General features: G+C 44.3%; 1 protein-coding gene across 1 annotated transcript in view; it reads left to right on the forward strand.

Annotated features, from left to right (window-relative positions):
- LOC144139521 (uncharacterized) overlaps positions 1-11953 on the forward strand; it is a 37830-nt gene extending 25877 nt beyond the window's left edge. The window contains exons 9-13 of the mRNA XM_077671836.1: positions 299-414; positions 1180-1227; positions 6173-6208; positions 6869-7010; positions 11816-11953. Of these exons, the coding sequence (XP_077527962.1) occupies positions 299-414; positions 1180-1227; positions 6173-6208; positions 6869-7010; positions 11816-11823 (350 nt within the window). The 3' untranslated portion in view covers positions 11824-11953. The remainder of the gene's footprint in view (positions 1-298; positions 415-1179; positions 1228-6172; positions 6209-6868; positions 7011-11815) is intronic.
- The last annotated feature ends 10822 nt before the right edge of the window (positions 11954-22775 follow it).

The raw sequence follows: 22775 nt of genomic DNA on the forward strand, positions 1-22775 counted from the left end.
AATAATTAAGCATCACTGAAATTAGCAATACCAACCATGTTCATAAGTTTCGCCTGCACCCCTCTTTCAACTCTACTCTTTCTCGCCCTCAGTTGCCAATCTACGCAGTTATAAAAAAGCGCCGACTGGTCATTTTCACAACCCTTTGAAATGAAATACGCCTGACAAAAATGTGCCAACACGTTCCCACTGGGGTGCCTAAAAATTAAGCCAAGGTTCCTAAATATTGAGCCTGTAAACTTACGTGGTTTTACAGATCAGGCAAATGTAAAAAGTATTTTTGTCATCTTTCTTTCAGTGATCGACATTGCGGAGTGGTTTCTCGGCCCTCTGGTGGATACTCCCACTGATGTGGCGTACGAAGGTTTTTGCAAAGATGAAATCAAGTTTTCGTTTCCAAATAGCTGGGGTCAGGTATGTCTCTTTGCTTCTTGCCTGGCTGAAGCGATCGTAGCTGCTCCACTGCTTGCCTAAGTGGCAGCATTTCAACAAAAAGCTCTAGTATCCTGTTTCTGCTTTATGTGTGAAAACCACAAGTGGGTTCAGACCGATGGAGTGGCCATCGTAGCTGTGCACAGTGGATAGATAGAGCAGGTAAAAATATTTAAAGCAAGCATATGATTTCACGGAGTGGAAGCAAAACATGAGTCGACGCCAACATTAATGATGATGTGCGCCCTAGTCTTCAAGAGCGTCATCTTGAGGTCTGAGCGTACAACCTTCCGACGAAGCTTTACGCTGCTTTTCGAGGACCCACACTATTACAATTACCCGGTGTGTGCTTCGCTAGTGGAAGTGGACACGAGCTTTGAATGTAGGAAGCTGTATTTTGACTTGCGGCAGGTCTGCCTAGCAAAGCAATTGGCTGCGTCAAAACACCAAGAAAAAAAAAGGAAGAAAGAGATGCAAGCCCCATATAGCAGTAAAGAAGTAGGCTTTTGCCATCGGAGCAGGTTAGGCGACTTGAGTTGTTTAAGATTTCTTCCTCGAAGCATAGTTATAACTTATTTTCCGCTCACCTCTAGATTGTCTGGGTTATGTTACGGGCGGAAAACATAACGCTTCCCCTTTCCATTATCTCAATAAAGCTTTGTGGTACTCCGAAGTGACGCTTGACAAAAAATGTCCTTATAGTAGCTTATTTTACTCTCGAACATCTTCGTGTTATCTCTGCTGCAGTGCATCAACCAGACGCTGATGGCTTGCCACCAAGGAGAGCCGGTAACGGTGAGTGCGATTTCACCGCAATTCCTTTCCACAAGCAAACCCTTCCTAGAGCTTGTACTTACGCAGCTTTCGTTGAACGCAAATTTAGGCTCTCTGCACAAGTAAGTGGCAGGGTATAATTCATCTTTACAGGCTGCACGATTGTCCACCTAGTCAGCACACTCACATTTCTCGAGCACACTTCTACATACACGGTTGCTTGACAGAATCTTGAAGGGTATAAGATACTGTAAACCTATAAACAATAACGGTCCTGTCTAATATATAGGTCTGCTTACATGTTGAAGTGAATGAGTTAGGTAGGTAGGCGACAAATTGAAGCTCAAATAACGTCGTATCGTTAAACCTTTAACAAAATAATTCATACAGGTCGTGGTGCTTTCTGGGTATAGTGTTCGTTAGAGTAATTGTCGGTAGGTTTGCCTGCCATGGAGCGAAGAAATATAATATTGAGCGTCTCATTTTTTGAACATTTTTAACTCTGCCGTGACTACAGAAATGTTTTGGCATGGTAACGTTGGATCATTTACTAATGGCAAACGTTTAGTCCAATGAAAGTGCTCGCATCCTCCTTGACCCACCGTTACATACCTACTGAAACATAAGAGACAAAAGAAAGATGGGGAGAGTCTTCACGAAGAGAAAAATGCCGAGAGGTTCACCGGTGTACATTCGCCAACATGCTACTCTGACGGTAGGGTGGTGAGAGAAAAAAAGCGCAGATTAGGAAAAGAGGTGTTCCAAAGCACAGAGAAAATTATAGCATTTGAACGCTTGCTGTTTAAAGGAATTTAATGGATTATAAAGTGTCCGTAGTGGGATTAGCCTAGATTTAAAGGTAGCCGAGTGTTCTGTAACGATGCTCAACACTGGCAGCTGCACCTGCCATGTAAAAGCGTAACAGTAAAATTCTTCTCATTCTGAAGTTCTTTACTGTTCGCTCCAACCTATTCGTACTGCCCTTAAAAAGTTGCTATACGTAAACGTTCCAAAAATTGCATGTAAAAAGACACACAGTATAACAGTTATATCAAGGTGCGCAGTAATATACGTACGCGAATTCTCCTTTTAGGCCGCGAGGTTGTTGTTTTCTATGAAAAACCGAACAAGTCAAGCAGTTGAGACGCTCTGCATAAGCTTGCCGCGTATTTAAAATGTAGGTTACCGCACCATCTTTTTCTGTGTTCTTTTTGCACAGGGTAAACACTTAAGTATCGTTTCGACCCCCGTCTTATACCCCTTATTATCTGTATATTCATCTTTGAGTCCCAGATGAATTCAGTAGAGTCCAAAAAAGTCTGTTCGTGTATGTGTGTCCCTACTCGACTTTCTTAAAAATGATCTTCGTCAACGCTCCAGAAAAAAATAATCTGCAGAAATTCAGGTACTAATGCGTTGCATTCTTAAGCCGCTTGTGTGGAGTGCCAGTTCTTTACAGCACAATACGGCTTTGAGTAGCGAAAGGCTTTGGGACATTTTATTCATTTCAAGTTTTCGTTTGTTTCCTTTCGCCAATAGTGTAAATATATATATTATAGCGGTGAAGTGCGTTTACATCGGTAATTATTGATGTTTTCCGAAGACGCAGCTGGAACTGAAGATTTCGCCCATTTAAGCCATTTTATACGTATATCCGACCTTCTTTTGCGGCCCTTCTTTTTATTTCTAGGTTTGGGGGGAAATATAAAGGATGCATATTTTTGATTTCGTCACATCATGTTTTGAAAATTTATTTTTCCACATTTAGCACTTGTTTTTTTTAATCTGTTCGGCCAATCATCACTATTTACGCTATTAGAAGGATTACGGTGTTTGTTTTTTTGGCAAATCTAATTTTTTGTGGAAAAGCAGGGGTTACATGGTTTTCCGCCATTTTGGCGTGTTTTGTTTTCGCTTTTCCAACGTTTTATAGCGGACTTTTTGTTTATTATTGTTTTTTGGGCTAGATGTTTCAGGTGCTTATTTTTCATTTTGTCGGATCATTCTGGGAAAATTTTATTTGTTCACCGTTTCTTTATTTTTTTTAATCCTGTTTGAAAAATTATCTCCATTCACGTTATTATAACGCTTGCAGCTGTTACTTCCCGCAAATCTGGCTTTTTGTGGTAATGTATTGCTGTCCTGGCTGTGGGGGTCCTCGGCAGAAAATGCTAGGCATTATTAAAATTTGGTGATCCTTTTCTCTAAGGCCCTGCGCCAACTCAAAGTCCTACGCTAAAAACCTTCGCTAAATATCCAGCTTCCCAAAATATTATCGCTAGTGTATTTTTTTTCATTCCGGAAGAGTCTGTTAGTTCACCAAATTAACCTTGAACGACTTCCGTAAAAAAATTGAAGCTGGCTTCTTGAAAATAGGCTGTTAAGGTGGGATTGTATTCGTGCGAACTTCCTGCAATGCAATTAGGGCATTTCGGGACGAGACAGCGCAAGTGTCCCGAAGGCGTCGATGGTGGCCCCTGGGGGTCAAGCTGTGCTTGCGGTTCTGTCGCATCCTTGCTCACCAGCTACCGCACCTTATATAGGGCTGTCACTGCGTAGGCTGAATTGAGCTTACTTTGCGCCAATCATTTGGAAGATGCACAGCTGTTCTAGTAGATTGAAACATGTCCCGTGTGAGGGGTCTATCACTCCCGCTTTCAAACTGCCACCATTAAAACGACCCGAACAAATGCAGAGCATAACATTGTGGCTTCTTTACATAAACGCACTTTGAATAAACAAAGTTTATGCGCACACGATGAAGGGAATTTTTTGGAAGGTACTTTGGATACACCACGCTTAGTTAGGCTGAGGTGTCTTGATTCATATTTTGCGTTTCACCTTCTTTTGGAAAGGGCACACTTGGAGCTTTTCTTAAATGTTCTTGATCTGTGTTTTTATTTCTTGACATGCTATTAATTTCTTTTTTAAAGCTGTCATTCTGTCAACAATTAGTATTCTACGCATATTTCCCATTTTTTTTTTAATTTTGAATTACGATAACTAAACCTCTAATAGAACTGCTGGATACGCTTACTGAGCTGAATTACAATTTGTTCCACGTGTGGTGCGTCGTTCTGTATCACGATCGACTGATTATCCAGGTCCATCCATGCGTACGAGTAGACTACGCTGCTAATATCAAGAAAGATGCGCCCTCCTCTTTACGGCTGGCTGAGAACTTTATCGCTCCGCCGGAGAGCAACTCTTCAAACGGCCGGGTGTTGGGTACCAACGGGAGCTCGCTCTCATCTTTCATGCTGGTTCTCCATTCCTGCGCTCCGGCTAGCTTCGCGCGCAAATCGGGGCTTTTCGTCGTGTCATAGCGACGACGCTTGCGCTGAAACAGTTGAAGTGTCTATTTGTTTCATCAAACTGGCGTGTTACCCTCAGCCTGTCGGGTAAACCATCCTGCTTGATGAATTTGCCATGTAGCCGGAGCATAGCTAACTCTTGACGTAACGTCTGAAGAGAAGTTCATTTACGCGTTTGTATTGCCAATCCCGCCAGGAATTTTTTTACAGAGTGCAAAATCAAAAACACGCAACAGTATAGTACTATACACAATTTTATGAGAGATAATGCAGGACTGTGCAAGTAAGAGCGCTGCTTCCACAAATAACATTTACCTTGTGTATGCGTAGTTATGTATATAAGTGCAAAAAACGTGATGATGTCTATTACGTGGGTCTCGCAGTGATAGGGCATCTGAAGCGGGCATCTGATTTTTCAGCCAAAAACAATTTCATACGTTAAACTTCTAGTTATGCCGCAGGTAATTTATTTTATTCATTTATGGCTAGTGGGAAGAAAATAAATTAAAGCACTCACTCCGGCATTTATAATTTTTTATCAATTTTAAATGCCTGTATTGTTCCGGTTTATTTTGTACCTTGAATATATACTTAAAACTGTATACTTTAACCTGCTTTTTACCGATTTGCTATAATACGTCCTGCTGCGCGTGTTTTTTACTGTTTCAAGGCTAAATTCATGCTTTTGCTAAGAGCACGGTGGTCGGAACAATTTTTTGGTATTTTTATAAATAACACAATACATTTCACTTGTACTGTAATAAGTCTGCAAAATTGACAGTAAAAGTAAAGCAGGTGATCTATCCGCATTGTAAAGTTAGCTTTACGAAAACAATATCAGTAAGTATTTTAGTTTATGATGGCCCGTCCTAATTGTCTTTACAGAATAAAAGCGCGGGTATGGCGCCACATTGCAGGTTGGTTACGCGTGAATTTCATATAAAGTATGGTATAGAGTTATGCGCAGATATTTCTGTTCATTATTGGATCTCAGAGAATCAATATTTCTGTGTATGCGTAGTACAAAACTGGATATTGGTTGCTTTCTAGTCATTTTTAAAGTGGCTCATTTTGTTTCTTTAATGGTCATCTGCCAATGAGACCTCAAATCGACAATTTATTATCAAAAGCTTTAACCTGCAAATGATCTTCTGGGCATTATCTTGGTTATTCACAGACTAGTTTTCGAGTAGTCTCATGGTACCTCGAATATATTTGTCAATTATAATTCATATCAAAATGAAATACGCCCCAGAGCACCGCCCTGTGGCCCACCAGATGCGCGTTTTGCTACTGAGAAATTTTCTTGACTAATTTTACCGTATTTTGATCGGTTAGTTAGTCTCCTCCAGACAGTGATCCGACCTCTTGTTGCGGTTGCTCCTAGTTTTTTTAGTAGTTTCTGGTGAGGTGCGCGATCGAAAGCTTTCGAGAAATCCCTTATAACGTCTGTTTGCTTTGGGTAAAGAATGCTTAGGGAAAGGCCATCAATCAATTTCTATGACGGGTGACCGACCTTCACGGAAACTTCGTTGAATTGGTGATAAAATTGCTCATGGTGAGAGTGCATTATAAAATGCCGTAGTGCACCTAACGTTGTAATAAAATTATTTCTTAGATAATAGCTGTAGTATACGATTTCATACTTTCAGACACCCGTGGTCAAGTCACTGGTTGCATCTACTAAGGTATGTGTGACCTTCTTCAAAACATATGCGAGCATTGCCGAAATAAGTTGTATTTTCTTAAAACTGGTCTAGATCTTCAAAGCAAAGCGACTTCGTGTTCATAATAAAATTAAGTCGGTCAGGCAAATTTGCCCCTTCTAGCATCCCAATCGAGGTTCAGCTTAAAACTTCTTTGTTCTTTAGTGCGATCCGTATATTTAACTAAAGTGTGACGAAAACTCTTGTGAACTACCCTACATGAAAACTTGTGTGATAAATCAGTGAGCATTTTTTCAGCATATAAAGGAATAGTAATCATAGGAACGATCATTGTTTACAAGAATTTGCCAAAAACAGCCTTCATGTCCTCAAAAGGACTTCAAGACATCAGTGGTTTTTCCAACATTGTGGATATTTGGCAACCCGAAGTAGTACAATCTGTGGGCAGACTCACGTTCTAACGAAAAATTCTTGCGAATGACGTCTGATTGCTGTCTTTATATATGTTAAGGAATTTCACATTATCAGTTCAGTGAAACTACTTTACCTTAAGACAAATTACATCAGGGGAAATAAACCTTTCAAAAAAGGTAAATTTTAGCGAACTTTTTTTGTGGCATCTTATTGAACTACGTTTACTTTAAACGCCGACTGACTGTATTTTGTTGTTACGAATCCTAGTGCGTCATCAATGAGCTTCTGACGAACGCCCCAGGGGAAACCATAGAGGCGATTTTTTGCGACTTTGTGGATGCCGGTGAAGTTCTTGCTTCATGGATACCAGGTGGCCAGTTACTCTACAATTTTTTTCTTGGAAATCTCTGTGAGTAGCACGACCTTTCAATTTTTCTTTTCTCTTGAAAGTGCAACATAATGCTCACCAAGTATGAAAGAAATGAGATTCAATGGAGCATACGCTTCCAAAACGATTTTAAAAAGTCAGAATTGTTCTCCAGTGGCACAACTTGCAGGGTTCTTAACCTTCAGCCAGGCCGAACGGCAAGTGAACCACTTTAAAACATTTCAATATTGGATTAGTTTCGCCTTTGCGAGAATAAATGACGTATAAAGATTTTTTTAACGACGAATAATATTGCCGTTTGTTGTATTAAGTAAGTTCGAACACAAAGACTTCCCATATATAAAGTGCTCGCTATAGCATAACCTCATGGTAGACAGTAGCTTCTATACGCGCCCAGAATCCCACCTAAAGTGAGCTACTTCCCTTATGGCTTCACAGGTTATCACAGGGTGTGTTCTCAGTGTATGTGTTTGTAGCTGCTACGTTTAGCATAGAAAATGCCTCACTTTTGTTCATAAATAAATTAGAACGCTTACATTTCCTTCCAACTTAGAGAATGCGGTTGACAATTGCAAGTACAAAAATCGTTTTCCTATGCAAAACCTCTCTCCATCAGCAAACAACTTCAAACACTAAAAAATGCACTGGTTAGACCATGGTCCTCGTTTCATTCGCCCAACGCCCGAAAACGTTACAAAGGAATAGCAACGTCTCTAGCCACCGCAGTCCAACTTTCCTAGACGTCTGCTGGGTAGCAGTTCAAACTGCCACCTCCATTGCAGCAATAGCTGTGTCAACTGACACTACCGCCAAAACTCCCTCGAGAATTTTCATAACTCAAATAACTGCGCTAGTCTTCTGGGTAAGAGTTCTTGGGAGATGCCTACCATGGCACATATCACCATTCGTGCGTTTTACCGGAACTGGAGGCTCAAAGAAGAAGCTCTACTGAAGACAAGGGTGATGAAAGGGGGGGGGGGGGTAAGAAAATAGAAGACACCGTCCTTTTCTTCGTGCTTGAAAACCTTTAAATGCATGCACTACCGTCTTCACTCTTCGTTTGTGCGCTCATGTGTGCTGAAATATACGCAAAGGTGAACGCACATGCGGCAATAAAAATTATGTTCTCTTAAGGCTCCCATCTTTCTTTTTTTCGCTTAATAAGTTTTGCCACCATCTCCTTCTTCGTCTCCTCCTCCTATGTCTAATCGGACGCCATGATTCGAAATATATAAGTATGATCACTACCACATCTATTTCTTGTTAGTGCTCTCATGTAGGGCTAGGTTTCGAAATGAACACGCAACAAGCATCTTTTCGCTTCAAACAAAAACGTTCCGGGCTAGAAGTATTTATCTTGCCACGTTGAAGCATTGATCTCAGTGTCAATCGTTCTAAATTATTCGGGCAAATTTTACTCCGGCAAAAGCATACAATCACTTCTCCCGTTGCAGTAGATGCTAACGTAAATACTATTGCTAATAATTGTAAAAACACTGTGGTAGTTTTATAAATGTTGATGATCTGATACTTGAGTAACGCACGACGTTATGAGAGCAAAAAAGAAGCGGACTTCAATCGTATTGCGCCTGTGATGGTCGTGATAATGATGATGACATAGGGGGCCTAGATTGTCATGGTGAAATACACTAGGGGAAAATATATTGCTGAGGTCGCGTACCACCAATAACCCGCTGGAAAGTCTTTCATTCTTACTAGGCAAGCTTGCGACAGGGCGTATCGGAATTAAGCACCGACAGTATAGTTTCCTAACCGAAATATTGAGTTTTCGTCTCACTAGGCGCGAGCCCTACCCGCCATGGGCCATTTAATACTCATTGTGCATAAAAACGCGGCTTTCGCTTACCCAGGGTGTCTAGCAAACTAATATTTTAAGATTCCTTGACTTTTCCAGGTGTTCCGTGACCATTCCAGGTAAAATTCTCTGACCGCTGCAAAGGTGGCAATACATGTAAGACCATTACTGCAGAAGGCAAAAAATTGTTATATTTGGAGCACAAACATAAATTATTCACCACAAATTGTAGTTGCTAACTAGAGTCCAGTGTGGCTCAGGTATTACCTGAGGCCCACTGGACTACTACTTCTGCGAATAAATATACTAGCAGTAAACAGGACACAAAAAAATGCCAGTGCGATTGCGGCAAGCAATTGTAAAACAAAGATCACGGCGAGGAAGGCCACATTCAGGACAGCCAATGTCAGACACTAGGAAATGTAGCAGACTACAGGGGTGAGACAGCAGAATCAGATTTGGGAGAAGTTTCTGGAGCAGCGAAATCTCGATTTTGGAGCAGAAGAACCTTGATTTGGAGCAGAATGATGACATTTATTATGTCACCTTAGGAGCCTAAAAATAAAATTTTTGGCAACTCGGGGGAAAGGGGGGGGGGCGGGTTAGTGCACTTTTTAATGGGTTTTGAACGTACATAACACTGAAACAGCCTTTCAATGAAGTATTTTCTACTAGATTATCACATGGCACGAACTGTACTACCTTTTTACAAGCCATTTATAAATTCTTAGGCTCTATGCATAGATAGCATGGAGTGCCGTTGACAACATCGAATCGAAAAACTAAGCAATCGTAAGGCATTTTCATTATCATGTGAATGCTGAAATTATTATTTTTGTAATCCCAGACTCGGCTTAAACACTATTGTAGAGGCATGGCAAAAGTTGTGCAAAGCGAAGTAACAGTCGTCGCACCTCACCAGCCCTCCCATTTCAATTCCCAAGGTGCGCATTCATTACGATCGCAATTTGAATAACCTTGGTATGTTTAGCCACCTCCCTCTTGGCATGAAATTTCACTTCAGATAGATAAACCATTATTACTAGCGTGCAATAATAGCCCGTACCGCTATCGGCCACTGCGTGAACATTTTGCGGCGATGTAGCCTGCGCCGCCACTTCTGCAGTGTCAATCGTCCCATTTCCGCCACTCGCAAGCTCGCTGTCAAAGGCAGCAATAACTCAGCGTTTTATTATAACACCGCAGTGTCCCACCGCGCCTCTCACTCGAGGCCGAAACACGGTGAATTCACGGGCCCCACGTTGTTTTTGATGAACTCCCGTTCTTCGAGTCACGCAACTTCCCTCAACAGATCAAATGACTAAATGAAAGCCCAGCCACCCCCAGAACCAAAACCACAGTAGAAATCGGCGAAATCTGCCTGAACCACGATCAACTGCTTCGCCCGACGGCCATGTTTTCCAATATTCACCACACCAAGATGGCGGCGCCCAGTAATGTCGTTGCCGTCTTTTCATCAATTTTCACCAGTAGTTTGTAGCCAGAGTACACATACGTATTTTTCCTACAGGACTTTGCAATTGTTTTCCATGGGAAAACTTTAAAAAACTCACAGAATATAACATGTGCAACCCGGCATGGTGACCTTCAAAAAAACTATATTGCGGACAATTTTATGCGGGTTTTTTATTGAATGATCAATCAATTAAACCTTTACAAACAGGATCACCTTGTGGCTGCTGGAAAATTATGCCGCCAGTAAGCATTTTGTCCCACTGAAACTGGCGGGAGCGTTAAAATCCTTGGTTCTCAGACTGTTTTGGAGCAGTTTGGCGCAATTTTTGCAATTTTCAAGCTTTTGGAGCAGCCTGGCGCAGGAAAGCAGATTTGTATCAAAAGTGCGCAATATGCGCAGCTGTCTCACCCCTGAGACTACGAAAGCGACGCTACGCGCAACTTCTTTTCTTTCTCGGTTTTTTATTTATGTTTTAGACGTATATGAAAAAGTCACGCTCTTATAAAAATTAAACAACTTTCAAAAATTTTAATGAATATTGGTAGGACATCCTTTACTATTACCACACGGCCACCTAGGAGCTCGTTCGCAAGCCATATCAAGCACAGATACCGTATTCCAACGATTGTAACGGGCCCTGGATTGTAGCGCCCCGTTTTGGTTGTGCAGGAAAATTAAAAAAAAAATTACGGCGATTCTACCGCGCAGATGTAAAATACATGACACCACGTATCTGGCAGAAGACATGGTAACTGACACACGCAACAGTAGCAGCAAACATTCCTTTTGCTTCATAAACTTGCTTATCCACCTCCTGCTATCCTTAAACCTCGAGGGTATGTGCTCCTTCAACTGCCTTTACCTTCATAATTTTCGACGTAACGGGCCGTTGGTTCACTCGCTGCTAATTCATGAACTGCAGCTGGAAGAGTTGATATTCTCGACGACGTCCGTTATCAGGCCAATAAAGCCTTGCACGTTTACGTAAATTGCAAACTGATGTCTCTGTGACGCCAGTTGTGCCTGATGCTGCTCGGTTCATCGATGTACAACGATTCAAACGACATTCTCATTTCAGCAGCAAAAATATGTGCAAGAGCTGGCTGAGTTACAAGCCCATTGAGTCCTGGGTACGGCCAATTTACTGCCGTAATGTTAATGGATTGTTTTGGATTAAACTGAGTATAATTTTGGGACCAGTTTGTCTTTAGGGCAATACTGCTTGGCGCTTTGAAGCCGACAGAGGTTTTAAGCCAGATTGTAACACGCACAAAAATTGGAAGGGTACTTTTGGCTATAAAAAGGCGAGCGTTAGATTTGTGCTAACAAGGAGATGCACTTACCATCATTTACAAACTGTCAGACTGGTAGTAATGCTATTCGCCTAGGCATAGAAGGCAAACTTGCTTCTATGATATTTAATTTGTGTGGTTGTAGCGTAGTCTCTTCAACTGAAAACCGATCACATGCGCTTACAGTAGCACGTTTCACTTACTGGAGCACGCATGATTTGGTTTCCCTTGTCTGCTTCAGGTGACTAAACAGCACGAAACATTTCTTGAACTGCGCGGCTTTTGGACACATGATTTACTTCCTGAAGAATTACTTATTTGGAAACACTGCTACATCGACAGTCACTTATTTCTGTTCATTCTTCATGTGATTTTATTCTGAACATTTGGAATAAAGTGCTGTTACGTTAACACAATGAATTCTCACTCGTTTTTCCGCAAAATGACCATAAAGAATGTATTAAGCAAACTAGGTCATTTTCGGATCTCATTTCTTTGTTCGTAATATTAAGGTATGGGTAAATAAACTGTGTTTTTTTTGCATTATGCGAACTCACCGCTCCAAAAGGAAGGCAAATATGTACTGGTTCCGCGAGTTTTGTTAAAACCACTTGAATCTTGCTCTGGCTGCCTTTCCTGATGAGCACAGCGTTATTTTTAAAACTGCACTTTTTCTTTGGCTACTGCAACTCGGAAATTGTGATCTTTCCTCCCGTATACTTAGCTGTTCTTCGATTCAGCTGCACTCAAAAAGGTGAAAGAATTCATGAGCGCGAAATTGATGCAGGACAAACATTTTCAAACTAATTAATCAAGTACCATAATTTATACTTCCGATTCAGATTCATTTTGTCATGCACAAGCACATGAGAGGGTAAAAAAGGTTTCAGTAATGCAGCTTCACAAAGCTTTAGCCCCTGGTTACTTGGGCAATAGTGTACAATGCAAATACACCAACAAATAATTTCAGCGATGTCATTCGAGTGCAGCATTTAGCATGTGTAAGTCATACGCTTTCAGATCTCAAGAGCATTGCAGGGCAATACACAACGGAACAATCGCTTTACTAACAAGAAGCGACATGGACGTATACGTATATGCAATGCGAAACAGTACTAAACAAAATACAGTGCAAGGGCATTGCAGCGCAACAAAAATGCAGTCAGGTGAGCATCACTGAAGAAACAGTCCTAGCAGGTTCGTTGGTGTTACATCTTCTATAGCGACACAGTTTTGTATTCAAGTATTAAGCAAGCTCGGTATTATTGAACGATGCCTAAAAGGCACTTCTTTCCATTTTCGCCCATTCAATAATAGCGAGCTTGCTTAATACTTGAATACAAAACTCTGTCGCCATAGAAAATCGAGACTGCAACGGGCAATCAATTCCATTGCGGCGTTTCTAGGAACCCGAGGCTTAGATATATCAGCTGGCAAGTGCGCTGCCATCGCTTTCACAAAGCGTGATGTATCAAATTATGGACTCACCGTTGCAGGCTGCACTATCCCCTACGTTCCGCACCATAAGTTTTTGGGTGTGACATTTGACAGGTCTTTGACTTGGTCAAAACACGTCCGCTATATAAAAGACAAGCTTGCGTCCTTCGTCAACATTTTCCGTATGTTATCTAGTAACGCCGGCGGATGCAACGTCCAGTCTCTTCTTCGGCTGTATGACGTCATGTGCGTGGGATTGTTACGCTACAGCCTTCCTGTTCTTCTCCCCCTCTCAAAAGGAAATGCCAGAGCCCTGCAAAGTATACAAGCGCAGGTCCTGAGAGTGTGCATTGGAGTTCCGAAGACCACATCCACGGTGGGAACTATGGTGGAGTGTCGACGACTGGCACCACTTGCTCTTGGCACGCAGGAGGTCCTTCGGGCTCAACTGAGATTTGCAGCACGGCAGCAAGGTCACCCATTAGCACTCAGCTCAGCCACTGAAGTGCGAGACCTTCTGCCTCTGCATTTCCAGCACCCTTCTCCGTCGCTACAACCGCCTTGGATGTACCCGCGTCTGCAAATTACAACTGGAGTGCCCGGCATTACCCGCAGACAGGATATCGCCACCCCTGCCTTAAAGTTCTTCGCCTTGGAACTGCTCTTCCAAAAATACAGGGCCCACACCCATCTATACACGGATGGGTCTGTGACAGCTAGATCATCGGCTATAGGAATCTGGTTCCCGTCCTCCTGTACCGCCTTCAGCGCGATGCTTAGCCACAGGACGACATCCATGGTCACCGAACTTGGCACTCTGCGGGCTGCTTTCGCCTACATCATCGAGCAACCAGCACGTCAGTGGGCAATCTTCACGGATTCTCGGGCGGCCCTTCAGTGCTTAAAATCGTACCCGAAAGAACAGCTTGTTTTAGACATCCATGCATTGCACTTACAAGCTCTAAATGCACACCATCATGTAGAGCTTCAGTGGATTCCTGCCCACTGCGGTATAACTGGAAACGTCAAGGCCGACACTGCGGCATCGATAGCGCATGATCTGCACGGGCCAGTGATACCGATATCGTTCCCAAGAAAAGATGCTTCTGCCCTTGCGTCCAAGGCTGCCTGGAGATTTCAGCGATCCATGTGGGCTGTTGCGCCGCATAATTACGCGCCGCTTCACTTCATAGACCCGCACGGGGCCTTTAGGATGCCTGAAGGACTTTCCAAGCATGACGAAGCGCTTCTTCACCGTGTGCGGCTAAATGTCGCTTACACCAATTGCTTTCGATTCAAGACGAAACAGGCTGCTTCCCCCATGTGCACTCTTTGTGACATGCGCGAGGACCTGAACCACGTGCTATGTGAGTGTACGCGGTATAGAGCCGCCAGAACGTCCCTTTTAGTGTCCTTGGGTCTTCCGTTGTCTAGAGGCCTCACTCTCAGTGACGTGCTAGGCCCTTGGACGAACTCTAAACGAGCATCTCGAGCGACAAAAGGTCTACTGTCTTTCCTGCGAAGCACAGGACTTGATCAGACTCTTTAAACAGGACTCTCTTAATGAGCGCGTCATCTTCATCACAGTCATTATCATAATCACTTCATCGATTTCTTTTTTTATATACATCTGGAGTAGCAAGCTAGGCGCCTTGGCCAGGCGGACATCACCAGTATCATTAAAGCCTATTCTCTCTCTCTCTCTCGGTATTATTGAGCTTGACATCTTAGTTCGATAGTAAGTAGTGCTGGTGGGTACAAACCTGTGTTCCACAGTTGTCATGCTTTACCCGGACTCATTTCAGGTCATGTTTTCCAACTTAACTAAACTATTGGTTTTGTGGAAGCACTCCCTTAATAATGATATGCAGAGGCGATAGCCGAACGGTTTTTGTACATTGATCATTCCAAATTATTTCAGTAGAGTACCAACTTAGTGATTTTTTGGGGTATTGGTTTTTACTTTGATGACTTTATTCTGTATTCGGGAAAGGGTAGATAGGTTTCGCATAGTAGTCCCACCCCTGCTGAATACCAATATTACACGACATAATTAAGTAGTGGTGTATAAAAAATCCTATTTTATTTCTAATTACCTCGTGTGTTTGATAAAACTGCCCTATTAGCTGTGTGGCAGTATTCCCACTATTAGCTGCCTGCAGGTGATATGAAACATGCTTTTCGCTTCCAGTTACAGGTTGCGCTGCGACTATACGAGCATTGTACATTAACACAAAACGAACGCTAAAACAACAACTGAAAAGGTTTTTAGTGATTACTTTGCCCAATATTTTTTCTTTTATGCATGCAACAATAAAACGGAATGTAAGATTCGATTTTCTTAACCTGTTGTACTTCCTCACCAGGGCAGTGGTGTCTTGTGTATTGGCCCGCCTAATGGATTGATAAATAAGATTTTAGTTTCGTCAAGAAAGGGGCAAGGAATATTGGGTCGCGGGGGTGACGACAAGACCATGCCTTCCAGCAAACTCCAGCGCTCTTGCCGAGGCCCAAATTTGCATCGGCGGGTCGGTGCTGATCTGAATAAGGTGATTGCAGCCTGCTAGGAGGGCGGTGAAGTGAACCTCGCCTTCGGGATTTACATAGAAAGCGTGCGGGGCCGTGAGCTCCCGGATAAATCAATAGTAATTTCCAGGTGGCATGAATTTTATTCGTTTAGAGCTCCCTCCAGGTGGCTTGCTGCATATTGTTGAGTGATTTATAAGGGGGAGGATTTTTAAGTATGTCAAGGCGGTGGTGCATAAATATCTGATTATAGGTTTTTATGTGTTCCCCGGCCAATCTGACGGAGGAGTCACCCACATCCCGGCTGACAAAAAAAATCGCGCAAATAAAAACGTGCGAAAGCAGATGGCCACCACACTGCTGCACCGCGGAACAGCGACCCACATCACAAAAAGCCTAATTGTCGCATTTTAAAGTTCCTGGGGATGGACAGGGGTGCATGGTGCTTTCGTAGTGCTATATAAAACCGATTTTATTACTCTCCGCAAAGTACCCCCGCCCCCCCCCACAATGCACTTCCGTATAGAGGTAAAGCCGACTCTGTAGAGACCCGCCGCGGTGGCTCAGTGGCTAAGGCGTTGCGCTGGTGAGCACGAGGTCGCGGGCTCGATTCCCGGCCGCGGCGGCCGCTTTTCTGATGGAGGCGAAAAGCAAAAAAACTCCCAAGCATTTCCCCGAGGGTGAACATGGTTAAGGGCGAATGCACGGGGTGATGCTATGAGGGGGAGTAAAGTTAAAATCCGTTGGCATTCGCCCGTGAGCGCGCGCGAGCCAACCCACGGAGGTCTGGCAGTTTATCGCTGCATATATAGGGGGGTACGCCGCGCCGAGCGCGCCGAGCCAGGTGGCTGAGAGAGGAGGCGAGCGCAAGGGGAGAGGGACAGCGGCGCACGGCAGCAGCAGCCGAGCGAGGGGGAGAGGAAAGAGTGTGACGTCACGGTGGAGAGAGAGGCGCGCGGCAGCTGCTGGGGAGAGGAGGCGCGCTGTGACGTCATACCATGACGTCACGGCGCGAGGAGCGGTGCGGGGAGCGGCGCGCACCCTCGCAGCCATGGCGAGGAGGCGGAGCGAGCGCGGTCACGTGGTGAAGTGACGTCACCGCGCCGTTGCTACCGACGCTCCTCTCCGCTCCACGCCGTTGCTAGGGAGAGGAGGACTGCGGACGCCGCCGCCGCCGCCGCCGCCGCCGGCGGTGGCAGGTTTGGGGTCGCTTATAAAGTGCATTCGCACTTAAAACGCCCGTGTGTACGAGATTTCGGCGCACGTTAAAGACCCCCAGGTGGTCAAAATTAATCCGGAGCCCTCCACTACGGCGCGCATCATCGCCTTCGTTGCGTCGGCGAGTAAAACCCTACAATCAATCAATCAATCAACTTTGTAGAGGCTCACTGCATAAAATAGTGGCTGGAAAGGATGTTTACGAATTAGTAGACAACTGTAGAATTTCTGTACATTTATTCTACATTGTTGTTGGCATAAAAACGCAGGTAGAATTTGCTTTTCCTGGGCGTGGAGAGAAGCTCCAGACCGAAGCCGCTAAAGTTCGTGGTCGGCGCGATTCCCCTGCTGCATTATACTTACACGCTCTGCATGAAAGTTCACAGCAACCATGAACACAAAATAAACCCTAACCTTGTTACATTTGACTGATGATTCCTTGATTATAAGGTTTGACGCGCCAACGCAACGCAGGCGATAAGGCGCGCCGTATTAGATGGCTTCAGATAATTTTGACCACCTGGTGATCTTTAACGTGCGCCGAAATCTCGTACCCACGGCCGTTTTTACTTTTCGTCTCTATCATAAAAGCGACCGCCGCTGCCGGAAACCAAACCCGCGTCCTTGTGTTTTTTTTTAAACTAATACCATTTCGTAACGCGCACTACGTTATACTGCCCTCGCAGGACATTGCATTCACAAAAAAAAGAAAAAAAAACAATAATAAGTAATAAAAAACCGTCAAGTTTGGCTCTAACCCAGGTCAGAGGTGACGTAATGTGGGAAAAGAGATTTATCAGGCATGTAATTTGTCACCAATGAAGAGGTACGGTAAAACAAGATAGGAGGCACCACTTGATATCACCAACGTGATTTTGGCTGTGGTTTATGTGCGGCGGCTTCTATTCATAAATAAGTCCCTGTGACGTAAAAAGGACTATGGAGAAACTGCCTCTTGAAAAGCAACAAATTCATTTGTTTTCTTGATTACCGAGCCACATTTTTTTCAAGTTGCCATTATGATCGACATCGGTGTTACTGAGAAGAAGACGAAGCCGTCTTTGGAATGAAACAAACCTATTTTTTTGGCCACGGTGCCTTTGTACTACGAACTATTTTTTGCACTTAGCTATATTTAAATGTTCCAAACCGGTTCGCGAGCCAATGCAGGCTCGCGAACCGGTATTTGGGTGCAGACACTTGGAGAACACTGAACAACGGTTTCATTGTGCCAGACTTGTTTTGAAAGAAATAGATAAAATATATATATATATATATATATATATAAATATATATATATATATATGTATATATATATATATATATATATATATATATATATATATATATATATATATATATATATATATATATATATATATATATATATATATATATATATATATATATATATATATATATATATATATATATATATATATATATATATACAAAGTAAGAAACCTCGGTAACAGCAACAGCGGAGGGTTTATTTCGACGTTTCGACTTCGAGACAAGTCTTCTACAGGAATGATGGCTTCGGTCGTTTCGGAAGAGAGCATATATGTCGAAAGTGGAAAGCGGGTTTACGAATGGCCAACGATACCACACACAAACATACGTGAACAACACAAACACGAAGCGGGAATCTTCCTTATTGGAAGAATGAAGTCGTCTTCTAAGCCCGGCTACCGAACCATCGGGGTTTATTTTCTCCGTTCCCCCCCCCCCCCCACACCCCATCCCGTTGAGCAGCTTGCGTTCTGGTTTGGCTGTTTTCCCTCCCATCCCCCACTCAGCGGAGGGGAGACACCGACGACGCACGGGTTGTCGCTGAACTGCAAAGTGGCAGCTCTTAACAAAGACCTGAAAACTCGGCCTAGCGCCCCGTTCTCGGAAGGCGTCCGTCCCGCGAGGGAACGGTGGAATGGTCCCGGACCGTTTCCTTCTGCACGAACCCAAAACGTGCTTTAATTGTCTCAGCTCCGGGAACAGGCCCATAAACGGGCTGTAAAATGCCTTGTTTGCACTTTCCGAACATATGGCGGGACACTCGCTTTCAATCAACGGAAACGCGATCCCTCGGAGCGTCTGGGCGTTAGCATAGTGACGGCTAGCGGCGGAAGATATATTGCCTTCTCTCCTTTGTTCTACAACCCCACTTTCGGACGCTGTTGAGCTTTTCGCGTTTCCGCCACCACTCGAATTCCTGTTCAGTGCTCTTTCATCTCCCTTTCTTCCTTTTTTTTTTTCTTTTTTTCTCTCCAACTATCTTGGCGTCTCTCTCTTCGTTGTTCATTTTTTGTTCATTCTTCCAATAAGGAAGATTCCCGCTTTGTGTTTGTGTTGTTCACGTATGTTTGTGTGTGGTACCGTTGGCCATTCGTAAACCCGCTTTCCACTTTCGACATATATGCTCTCTTCCGAAACGACCGAAGCCATCATTCCTGTAGAAGACTTGTCTCGAAGTCGAAACGTCGAAATAAACCCTCCGCTGTTGCTGTTACCGAGGTTTCTTACTTTGTGTTCACCACGCCTTCGGCCCCATCGCCAGCATGCCAGTTATATATATATATATATATATATATATATATATATATATATATATATATATATATATATATATATATATATATATATATATATATATATATATATATATTTGTATTTATATATATATATATAGCGAATCAGAATAGGAAATGAGGGGCTCGTTGAAAATAAGACAGAAATAAGAATTGGCAGTCAAGAAGACCTCGGAAAGCAAAGGGGAGGATGTAGTAGCTCAAGATAAAGAATTTGGAAAATAAGAAAGTGGAGAAAAATGCCCGCCAGGTGGGATCCGAACCTACGACCTTGGTGCCATAGGGAGCTTAAAAGGGTTCAACGCTGGTCGACCACTCTCGACATGTCGTGAACGCTCGAGTCACGGCCCGGGGGTTTAAAAGAAGGTCCCTTTCACCCCGAGTAGTCCGAGTGGCGCTGGCTACCACCCCCAAGCGCAGGAAACAAAAACACCTGAACATAAATACCCCAGAAAGTGGAGGCTAAAGTAGCCCCACCGGTAGCGTAGTGGTTATCGCACCAGACCGGTATTCTGGAGGTCGTGGGTTCGGATATATATATATATATATATATATATATATATATATATTGTGAAGTGAAAACCAAATCCAAAACGAGAAGCGCGTTCAGCGTACAATCGCCAACGAAGGAGGTGTAACCGAAGCCAAGCGGGGCAGTAGAGGGAGAGGAAGCGGGAGCTCGAGGACAGAAAAGCGTACGAACTTGCCTACCGGTGACAGTTTCTCACAATGAGGAACACCACGTCATTGCAATCCCGGCGGCGTTGAGGGCTGAGATATTGCTCGCCGTTAATGACTCCCCCGAGGGCGGACACATCGGCCAGTGCGCAACTCTCCGGAAAGTACAGGAGGGCTTTTGGTGGCTGAAGATGCACAGCCAAATTTTCTCTTATGTAGCCAGTTGTTAAGTGTGCCAGCGGTACAAGAGAATTCCGGGAATTCAGCCAGGCGTACTCATCCCCGTCACGCCTCCATAGGCAGTATTTAACACCATTGGCAAAAATCACGTGGTTCCTTTGCCCACCACGGCTGATGGAAACCGATATATCATTGTCGCCGTGGACGACCTCTCAAAAAACATCGCGTAACCCCTGTGCCCTCCCTAGCTGCAAGTCACGTGATCGATTTTCTGAAAACGAATTTCCAATGGAGACATGGAATGCCCAAAAAGGCAATATCAGACTCCTCAACGATTTTCCGCAGCCGCCAGCTACGTTCTTTTCTTCGCCGAGCGGACGTCGAACGCCATTAAGCGTCCTCCTACCACCGCCAGGCTAACGGCCTTACAGAAAGAACTAACCGGACGATTCGAACACGACTTGCACCGTACGTGGAGACCGACAAGGCAGGGGAAGCCGACTGGGACAGGCACCTGCAGTCCGCTGCTTACTCGGTCAACACGTTCCTCTAATCTTCTATGGGAAAAAACCAATACGCAGTCGTTTACGGCAGCTTCCGAAGTTGGACGTTGCGGCCAGTTCGGTCACTCCCGTCAAAGTCGGCCGACCTGTCGATGGGCAGGTGGTGTGCCGCAATATTAGAACAGAAGCACGGAGGGACGCTATCGATGCGCAAAAGACTCAGAAGAAATACTACGACCGCCAACATTGACGCGGACCCCTGAATGGTGTCGGTGACCAGGTATGGGTGCAACGAGGGTCTCAGCCAACAGCCGAGAAGCTTCTACCTAAGTTTGATGGGCCATTCGTCATCACGGAGCGCTTAGGCGCGAATACTTGGCGAGTGGCCACTCCGTCAGGCACTGCAAACCTTGACAAGCGGGAAAGATACACAACTTCTCTGTTTATGTGTCGCGCATGAAAGAGAAGATTGGACGTGCAGACTGACACTTCGCTACGCTTCGGTCAGGCTTCCAGTCGTGGCCGCGTGTGAAGGCGAAAACCGAAAGCCAAAACCGAAAGCCAAAGCAAAAGACAAAACACGGGTGCTCGCTGCTCGAATGCGGCGCTGGTTTGCTCTGCGCCTTCCCGTTCATCACCACTGATAAAGCGATCCGATCTGGCGCGTTTTGTGCACGGGTTCTGTGTCGGTTTAAAAGTCTTTTTCACATGCCGCCGGTAGGAATTACAACCACCGCAAAATAACATCCGGCACCATCGGGGACACATCTGAGACGGCTTTTTGGATAAACAGTGTGCGGTGCATCAAAGAGAACGAGCGCACGTCTCTCCCCGTGCGGCTGCGAGTTCGCCGCCGATAAAAAGTCACGTGCCGCCGATTGAACCTACACCAACGTACACCGCGAAGGGCAAGGCCAGGCAGTACACATGCGGCCAGGACTTTCGTTCACTTTTCCAGCCTTGAGCGGAGTGCGGTATCCATGCCCATGGTGTCAACAAAGATGAAAACCCGAAACAGCTTGCCCTTAGCAGACGGCAGTGTGAGGAGCGCAATAACGGAAGTACGTCACCGCTGAGGAGCGAATCATCATGAGAGGGAAGGCTGGCGCGCCGTCAACAGCGAAAAAAAGTTGAAAGGAGGAGAAAATACGGCGCCACGATAATGCACGGTTCTTGATTTATGATTTTTCAGCTTATACTCGTGGCTTTAACAAAATTCTTGCACGAGGAGATTGCTAATACATTGCCTGTTTTGGTTACATGTACATCCATGCACCGGCGGAAGGTATTTCAGGACCCCTTTAAATAATACGATCTGTAAACAATTAGAACATATCATATATTCCAAATCATCCGATACCTTGAAGAACACAACATTATTTACAAATAACACAATGGTTTTCCCAGGGGTTACTCATGTGGCACACAGCTCGCCGGTTTTACTGATTACTTACACTCATCTCTTGACGCCATTAAACAGGCTGACGCCATTTTTTATTTTTCTAGAGCTTTCGATCGTGTACCTCACCACCGACTTCTACTCAAACTAAGACGTCTTAATATTCGCACTAACGTTCTTGCACGGATAACAGATTTTCTATCCCCTCGAACTCCGTTTACATCCGTATTAGCTAAAATTCGACTTTTGTGCAGGTGACGTTTGATGCAGCGTTGCGGAGTAACCACTCCGGAATTGGAATCATTCCGGATTCGTTCCACCTTTTCCATTGGGCGGAATGGAATGGGGACAACGTTTGTAGGAATGGAATGGGAATGGAATTAAGCGCCTTTTGCCCGGAATGGAATGTGAATGGAATTGTGATTTTTAGCCGACGGAGTCACCATCGCTGCACCTTTCGGCACCTCAATTAGTCTGTGGCGACGACTGCGTCGGTATACCTCCAAGGAAGCACCGACGAAAAAAATGAGAATGCATGCACGGAATCTCGAGTAACCGAATCCGCGCAGCCTGCTGCAGCGCAAGTGGAAGTGAACTTCGAGCTGCGCAAGCGCGTCTGGGCGGTAACGGCGTTAGGTCAACTCTTCGTGCTTTCTCTGTACAACTATTCGTGGT

This window comes from Haemaphysalis longicornis, unplaced genomic scaffold (assembly GCF_048455015.1).
Source record: "Haemaphysalis longicornis isolate Haplotype H1 unplaced genomic scaffold, Haemaphysalis longicornis Haplotype H1 scaffold_5, whole genome shotgun sequence".
Taxonomy (NCBI): Eukaryota; Metazoa; Arthropoda; class Arachnida; order Ixodida; family Ixodidae; genus Haemaphysalis; species Haemaphysalis longicornis.